A 9047-nucleotide genomic window follows, 5' to 3' on the forward strand; every position below is an offset into this window, starting at 1 on the left:
TTTCTATTATAACTAATGGAGTTAGAAATTACAATTTAAGTTAGTGGTGTACAAAAATCAAACCGATAAAAATGTTATTGATTCTTCGTTATTGGGTTAACGATTTTTTAATGATTTTATAAAAAAAAATTATTGGGTTATTGATTCGGTTTCGATTTTTCTTATTGAGTTATTGGGTAAACCGATAATCCAATGAGATTATCCTAAATTATTATTTTACACCCCATATACATATAAATATATAAGTAGGATTTTAGTTGCAACTAAGATTCAGTTTCTTTTAATGTTAGTTACTACTTTTTCTATTTTATGAGTATGTTCTTATCGGTTAAATCGAAAATCAAATCGTTAAGGACTAAAAATCGATAAACCGAAAATCGATAAGAAAATATCTTATTGGTTTGGGTATTGATTTAGCATATTTAAAAATCGAAAACTGATAAGCTGAACCGATAATATAAAAATTGAACCGAAACAATCGATGCACACCCCTAATTTAAGTAGGTAAAATAGAAGCGATTGAAAGAAAATTTTTTTTTTTTACACATTTTGAAAGTGATGGAGGAAGAGGGATAATAAATAGGAAGAGAAAAGAGAAGAGGCTTTGAAGTTTTTGAAAAAATTAAAGAATAATAAGGCTTTATCGTTTTTTATTGCTGATTTGGCAGAAAATTAACTCAATCACGCGCGTGATGGAGTTTGAAATTACACATTTTACCACGTAGGCCAAAAAGGGTTCACGCGACGTACTAAAACAACAAGTTTGGGGGTACTTAAGACGACTCAAAGTTCAGGTGCACCATGAATAAAATGTGACAACTTCGGGGGGTAATTTATACTTCTCTCAAAAATAAAAGTGAATAAAAATAAAATCAGATTAACAAAGACAGCTCAGTCTATTTAGTTAAAGCAAGCTAAACCATATCAATTGTTCACTCACCTGTAACCAGCGACTTGAATCAAAATGATCAAAAGTAGACCTTGCACCTCGAGTTGGGGTCTGCAATGATATCAAAAGTAAAATGGCGTACTATTATTGCTGAAGTCCATCTTATTAATTACACTCATGAAATGACATTTTCAAGCAAGATAAAGAAGCAGTACATCATTCATGTTACTATTTATCACTAGCTCACCAGGGTTATGACTCTGGCAAGAGAAACTCCGCGGGGTTTGGAGAGGTGAAAACAAAAATGGAGGGCTACAAGTGTTTTCCTCCTCCTCGGACAGTTAACAAGAGAGGAGGTGAAGCAAAAGCAGAGGGGTTAAACCCTCCAAGTCAGGTTCCTCAACCGGTCCAAAACAAGACCAAAAAACAGAGGTTTATTCCTGTTGTAATAAATGATGATTTCTACCATTCTAGGCTCCTCGTATGCATCTTCGAAGCTGCACCAAAGTTATTTTAATTCTAGACACTATGGATGTGGGTTTGGGGGATATAAGAAATGATCTAACACTCAGGTTCTAAATGTAATATTCCCTTAAATACAACTGAACCCTACTTTTCTTCCAAAGTAGCCGTAAAAGGTGTTCCTATTTTATCAGAAGATCATCCCCTATTCAACTAAAGCACAAAAGTAATTGTTCATAACACTCTGCAGCAGGGGCATGGCATAGCAAAGATGTGTAGACGACTCCTGGCTGTAATGGTTGTTCAATTTAGCATTTGAGACCCTTGATGTTATGACAACTACATTAAAAGAAAGTTACGATCAAAAAAGAGACTTTTGTTTCTCCATTCACTAATTTAACCAAGTGACACCACAACCTATAGCACTGTCAACCGCATGGGAAAACCTAATATTTGAATCTTCATATTTGAAGCTAAAATTAGAGGATGGGAAAAAAGGATGAATACTAATCACTTACGCATTTGGATTTGGATACGGGGGGGGTTATGACCAAGCCTTAATGATAACACTGTCTAATGTTTATAAGCAAAGTTTTAACTAACATCTCTTTATGGAGAGGATAGTGAAGATATAAATACTGAAAAGAACTGGTAATACAAACCTGTGGAAACAATGAAATAATATCCTTAGCTGCAACACCCAATTCTGCCAAAGCAATGATGGCCTCAATGATGCAAGGGCAATGCCTGTGAATAACAGAAAAGCAATACCAGTAAGATGGATAAGACTGAGATGACTAACTAATGCAACCGATAACTTGTGACAGTTCATATTGCTCACCCCTTCTGCATGTTTCTATAAAATGGTAAGAGTACTGAACAAGGACAGAAGCAAGAAGGAGTAAGACGGCTAAAAGTAAAATTACTACAAAGAGAAGAGCAACACAAAATGTTCAGTGTATTCTTTTCTTTACATAAAATGTCAAAGACTAAAAATTCAGAATGCGAGGAACTAAGAAAAACAGCCAGAGTAGGGGAAAAAAATAAGAAAATGCAATTACACAATCACAGGCAAATATTTTTTCTAGAAAATGAAAAGACAAGACCTTAAGCACTCTTTATAGGACGTAATGGCTGCACGAGTATGTCTTGAATTTCGGTACAGTTTTCCCATCATGAGATTCATCTGCAAATTTCTTGCTTTGCTTGGGACTCCCTCCATCTGTGACATCATACAGAAAAAAGACTTGGAATGAGAATTTTCTCCAAGCCAGATGTTATACATAAAAGTGGAGTTAAATGTCTATATTCACTATTCAGCTATACAGAGAAACAATATTACAAAATTACCTAGCAACATTTAAAAATTACCAAGAAAAGAACAAATTTCTTTTCTGGGTTTTTCATCACAAATTGGCAGTTACCCAACATTCTAAAACTGTCCACACCAGATGGAGACATAGAGTCATAAAGATGACTAACCTCGAGAAGAGCTGCCCTATTCTCATTGAGTGCACAATGCGATGATGCAATTTTGAACTTCACCTATTATGAAGATGAAAAAACAAAAGGAGCAAAAGACCCTCAGTAATGCCGTGGTGAGTCAGCATTTCCAACAATAAGTTATAAGCACAAGATACCTCATTCTCATTAATCGTTGAAATGTTGAAAGAATTTGGCGATGATGACCTGGTTGATGCAGACAGTGAACTTCTAACTGCTGATGCATTTTGCTTAGGAGTTAGTCTGTGGCAGTGCAATGCTTGCTTGTATGTGTGCTGGCACATTAGTAAACCAAACAGTTTAACTGACACTACCTAATCAATCTTAATACCATACATATAAAAATGTGCCCATTATTAATAACTAAATCATAGAAACATGCACAAACAATATAAATCTGATATGGCATAACTATATATAACACCAATATAAAACATTTTTTTTCATCTATATTAAACCAATTTATCTTACAATAGCTCTCCTGTACTCTTTCTCTCGAAATAAAGCATCTCCAAGAAGCACCTGAATAACAAATTACAGTGACAAACGAATCAACTAGTCAGTGTTCGCTCTTTTGTATCCATTCTGCTCTATTCAGGACGAATCAACAAATCAATCACAAACATAAAAAATCATGGTCTAGCTGAACATAACATCTCCACTAATTTTAATTTCCAAATCTGTTCTAAAGATGAATAGATAGAGAGAAGAGAAACAAACCAAATTCTCAGCCTTGAGGTGCGGACTTGTTTCAAGACTTATGGAAGACGATGAAACAAGAAAACATCCCTAGATTGCAATCACCAAAGAAAACAGAATCAAGTTTACTTACGCAATAAATTACATCTATAAATTATAAGCATGATTGTTACCTAAAATGGTGAAATTGAAATAGGTATTGGCTCGTAAAATTAACATATGAGCAGATATACATTTCAATCACCAAAGAAACAAAACCAAGACAAGGATAGCTTAGACAATAAAAGTAAGACTTCAACGTCAGTAAGTTACTGGCATTTGAGCAGGGGTAAATTTCAACCAGCACCACCAACAAGAACAACAACAATAACACACCCTGCGTAATCCCACTAGTGGGGTCTGGACGGCAGACCTTATCCCTACCTCGTGGACGTAAAGAGGCTGTTTCCGAAAGACCCTCGCCTCAAGTGCAGCAAATCAAAGTAGTTTTGAAAAGTAAATATAACAGCAGAAAAAACAGGTCAATTAATTTTTAAAAAAAAGGCAATAGAGGGCATCGAGAAAAAGAAAACAGTAACAACAATGAAATAATGCAGAAACACAAAAGACAATAAATGGTAACAGATATCAAAAACAATAAATTTCAATCACCAAAGAAACAAAATGATGATCATCGCTCCACAGCAAATTAAAACACTGAAATTATAGCAGTAAATTACGAACATTTGAGCAGCAGTGAAATTCGAACACCAAAGAGAATAAGGATAATTTACGCAGTAAATTCTATTCAGTAAAACCCTAAGGAGGTTATAGGAAATTACGAGCATTTGAGCAGAAGCGAACAAGCCATGATCCAATAGAGTGGTCATGTAGTCTTTCGGGACGTCCATTTCGTGAAGAAGAGAGAGAGAGAGAGAGAGAGGAGCGCGCCTATGCAGTCTGAAAGTGAGAGTGTGTGAAGAGTAACAAGGTCCTACTAGGAAAGTGATTTGGAGATTTAGAGAAAGATCTATCGAGGGAAATTGGAGGACTCAAAATATCACACTTCCTTTTGGCTGCAGATTCTGAAGAAAATTTTCTTGAATAATGCTAGAGTTTATTACTACAACACTACTGGGTTGTTTGGTTGTTGGTCAGAGAGGAGTTATCCATGTATTAAAACTAGCATAACTTTATACAATTTTTGTAAGGTTATAAAAATGGACAAAAATAATCTCCACTCAGAATCTAGTATAAGTTATACAATGTTTTGATTGATTTTCTCTTTTCATTTATAACATAACATCGTTAATACAATGTTTGGTTCATGTTTACCTTTTCCGCATAACTAATCCATGTTTAAGTTATAAGTTATGAGGGAACCTACTTTTTATTTTATGCAGGTAGAAGATGGCATTACTAATACAACAGTAACAAACTCAGTCTATTCCCACATAGTGGTATCTAGGGATACATCATAGTGGTATCTAGGGATAAGATGTATGCAGTCCATACCACTACTTCAAAAGAAGTAGAAAGGCTGTTTCTGATTGGCCCTCGTCTCAAGATAAGGAATAATAAACAAATACTTAATAAAGCATGAAACAAGAAGTCAAGACATAAATACGCTACCCACAAGGAATAATAAACAAAGAATGGTAAACAAATTCATAATAAAGCATGCAACAAAGTGTCCTAGCAAGATTAATACATCTACCAAGTAATGCCCTACCCCAACGACTCAAACTGATACTAGTCTTCTATCCAAATCCGCATCCTCCAGATCTTCTTATCTAGGGTCATGTCCTCAGTGAGTTGTAATTGCTCCATGTCCCACCCGATCACCTCTCTCAAGTATTTCTTCGGCCTAGCCCTAACTGCTACCGCCAAACCTTTACTACCATGACATGTTAGGAGGTGTATTTTTAATTATATATTTGGATAAACTATTAATTAGTATTTATTTTTATGTATAGAGAGCAGTTTGCATCAGACACAGTCACCTTTGCTAATTCGACAAAAGATCAGACATCAGAAAGTTAATATATATAAAAGTTGAAATCACAAAATTATACCATTTTTCCTATTGATTTTGGCCTTTACTGCTCTTTATAAAGGGAAGGAGCAGCGGGAAGAGGTTTCTTAATCAATTTTATTCTCTCTCAATTATACAATCAGCAACTACAGCCACCCATGTTCATTACATTCTTTCTTCGTCTCTTGCACATATATGGCAGATCCATAGTCCTTATATCCAGCCTTAGATTGCCTGAACTGCTTAATGCAACCTCAATCTTTTCTTTTTGAGAAATTCCTTTTTTGGCGAGAAACTATAACCTCAATCATATCCTTCGTGCCCTTTTCATTATTATTGTTAATCTTTAGGTAACAGACCATCGAGATATTAATAAAAGTGGTGTTAAATACTTGCTAGTGCCAGTAGGCTGCCATCATTTGGCAGAGGCATTGCTGAATATTTAGACGAGTTCCTTCGCTCTCTAACTGTCTCCTAAACCCACAACATTGCGGAGATAGTTTAGCACGTTTTCTTTGGGTTCCTAATTTCCAGCACGGGTAGCAGCAGATGCATTATGGAGCATCAACAAAAACATTATTAGCAATATAGGAGAAAAATATTATTGAACTGTTGTAACTACATTATTACACTAAGACCCTATTTATAAACACTACATTACAATGCTTTTTCAAGTAGAATTCTACATGTTATTCCTTCTCCTACTCATATTCTAAGACTCCCCCTTAAGCTAGTGCATACAAGTCATATGTACTACGCTTGTCATGGATGTAATTAATACGAGGATTTGTGAGGGACTTGATGAAGATATTCGTAAGAAACTGGTAAGGATTGTTAGGGACATCTAGGCGATCACAGTGGAAAAAGAACAAACTAAAAAGTAGTTAGTAAAATATAGTAAACATCGCCAAAAAGTCGATTTGTCGCTGGAAAATTGGCAGAAATTGATATAGTATACATGGGTCATCTCAAAATCAAGATATTAGTAGATCTTGAACAAGAAAGTCATCGAAAAACTAGCTGAAACATGCTAACGCATTGGATTATTAGATTTGACGACTGAAAAGTGGATAAATTTGAGAAATATTATATTGGGTAGAGTCGGAATGATGGCACGACTCTACTGGAAAAGAGATACTATATCGGTAGGGTCATAAAGATGCTTACTGAAAAAGAGAAATTATATGGATAGGGTCAAAATGACATCACGACCCTACTGGAAAAGAGAAATTATATGGGTCGGGTCGGAATGACGACACAACTATACTGAAATATGGGTAGGGTCAAAATGATAGCATGACCATACAAAAGAGAAATTATATGAGTTTAGGTCGGAATGACGACACAGCCCTACTGAAAAAGAGAAATTATATGGGTAGGGTCGGAATGATGGCACAACTCTATACAAATCAGATCTGAGGAGTCACTAGAAAGACGCACGAAACTACCAAATCAGCTCTAAAAAGTCACCGAAAAGATGCACGGTGCTATGCAAGCACCTCAAATATGAGAAAGTAGTTTGAAAAAATGCATGGCATTAAGCAAATTAATATTAGTATGAATAGATGCATGGTGCTACACAAATCAGATATGAAAGAAAGCTACATACCAGATATAAGAAAATAGTCACCGAAAAGAAGCACAATGGTCCAGTTTTTTGCTAACATGATCATTGGTCAAATGGGTAGTATAAATAGGTTATAGCCGCTACCGACAGAGGAGCTCTGTGATTCTCTACCAAGATCATAGAGGCTCTGATACGACATGAGAAATATAGGAGAATAATATTATTGAATTATTGTAACTACATTATTGTATTGAGATCTCATTATTAGACACCACATTCCAATCCTTTTCCAAGTAGGACACTACATTACAATTCTTTTCCACATAGGAAACTACATTACAGTCCTTTTTCAAGTAGAATTTTGTATGTTATTCCTTCTTCTACTCATATTCTAACACAATATACCTAGTGAAATCCCATAAAGTGAGTTCTAGGGGGATAGAATGTATGCAAACTTTACCACAACCTCTTGGGTCTAAAAAGGTTATTTTCGAAAGGCTCTCAGCTCAAGTGAAGCAAATCAAAGCAGAAAGTAAAAGGAAAAAAAGAACGATAGTTAAGAGAAACATAACAACTAATAGCAAAGCAGTTTGCAGCATATATGTAAGGAAATATAACATCAACAACAAGGTGTGATCACCTAAACATAGTAAACAACAAATGATTTCAGATACCAAAAGCCAAAAACTACATGAAAAGGCTAATACTATGACAGACACGGTGCTCTAAACTACCACCAAGCCAAAGACTACATGAATAGGCTAATACTGAGACAACACTCAACTACCTACCAACCTTCTACCCTTATTCGCGACCTCCATAGCCTCCTATCAAAGAACATGTCCACGATAAGCTAAAGATGTGTCTTTATCTGTCTAATCTTCTCTCTCTAATAGTTTTTTGGCCTATCCTGCGTCTTATAGTCCCACTATATCCAAGCATCCGTACATCTCTTCTTTACATGTCTAGACCATCTCAATCTCCCTTCGTCACCTTGTCTACCACGGAGACCGCTCCCACTTTGTTCTGAAAATCCCCATTCCTAATCCTATCTCTCCTAGTATGTCCATACAACCATTTAAACATCCTCAGTATCAAGCATAAGTGATATCATTCACTTGTGCGATCCCACATGAGAGCTGAAACATGGGGGCCAAAGGCTATTAAGGTCCCTTAATAGGTATTAGAAAGCAGAGTCAGATCTTATATGTATCTAGTTATGTAAATTCAGTTTTTCAAATTGGTATCAAAACTTAACTTCTTTAGAAAACAATATATATAATCCATCGATTATTCCAACAAAAGCACCTATTAACCATACGACAGTGAAAAGATCATGAAGTTCACTGTGTATAGAATGATTCAATTCAAATAACTCCAGAAATACAATACCCTTCAATGTGAGGGCAATGTCGATAGGAACAACTATATGTAATAAATAATTGTTGAATACAGTAACAATGACAAATCCTATGTTGGTGTCTGTAAAGAATGGATCTTGAGCCTAACTCAGTCTCAAAAGCTAGCTCATGAGGGGAGGATTGTCCAAATCCATATAAGGAGACCAATTATCCATGCCTCTTCCGATGTGGGATACTTAACACTCTCTCGCACACCCAAACCTCATTAACTGGAGCGTAGACAATCTAATATGGGGGCCCAACATCGGTGAACAAAGATTTGGGATAGATCTGGCTCTGATACCATAAAGCAATTTATAGAAGAGATTGTTAGAGGATGCCATAATATTTTGCGGAGAAGGAATGGTTTGATGGTTAGTCGATGGAGTAGTTTGGTTTTCGGGTGTCGACGTTTGGTTTGTTGGGGTTGTGTGAGAATCAGAGGTGCTATTTAAGAGAGCTATTGTGCTTCACAGCCAACAAGTTTTCTGGACTCATGAAGGGAGGATTGTC

The 9047-nt window shown here is 35.8% G+C and overlaps 1 protein-coding gene across 3 annotated transcripts in view; it reads right to left on the reverse strand.

The window, feature by feature from the left end:
* LOC107842670 (anaphase-promoting complex subunit 7) overlaps nucleotides 1-4823 on the reverse strand; it is a 34330-nt gene extending 29507 nt beyond the window's left edge. The window contains exons 1-8 of one of the 3 annotated variants that reach the window (XM_016686626.2): nucleotides 4375-4823; nucleotides 3575-3643; nucleotides 3326-3376; nucleotides 2992-3129; nucleotides 2834-2896; nucleotides 2458-2573; nucleotides 2014-2098; nucleotides 941-1000 (exon numbers count right to left, since the gene is read on the reverse strand). In XM_016686626.2, the coding sequence (XP_016542112.1) occupies nucleotides 941-1000; nucleotides 2014-2098; nucleotides 2458-2573; nucleotides 2834-2896; nucleotides 2992-3129; nucleotides 3326-3376; nucleotides 3575-3643; nucleotides 4375-4443 (651 nt within the window). In that variant the 5' untranslated portion in view covers nucleotides 4444-4823. The remainder of the gene's footprint in view (nucleotides 1-940; nucleotides 1001-2013; nucleotides 2099-2457; nucleotides 2574-2833; nucleotides 2897-2991; nucleotides 3130-3325; nucleotides 3377-3574; nucleotides 3644-4374) is intronic. The other 2 variants (XM_016686631.2, XM_047408102.1) reach the window with 2 other exon arrangements.
* Nucleotides 4824-9047: the final 4224 nt, after the last annotated feature.

This window comes from Capsicum annuum, chromosome 1 (assembly GCF_002878395.1).
Source record: "Capsicum annuum cultivar UCD-10X-F1 chromosome 1, UCD10Xv1.1, whole genome shotgun sequence".
NCBI classification, from domain to species: Eukaryota; Viridiplantae; Streptophyta; class Magnoliopsida; order Solanales; family Solanaceae; genus Capsicum; species Capsicum annuum.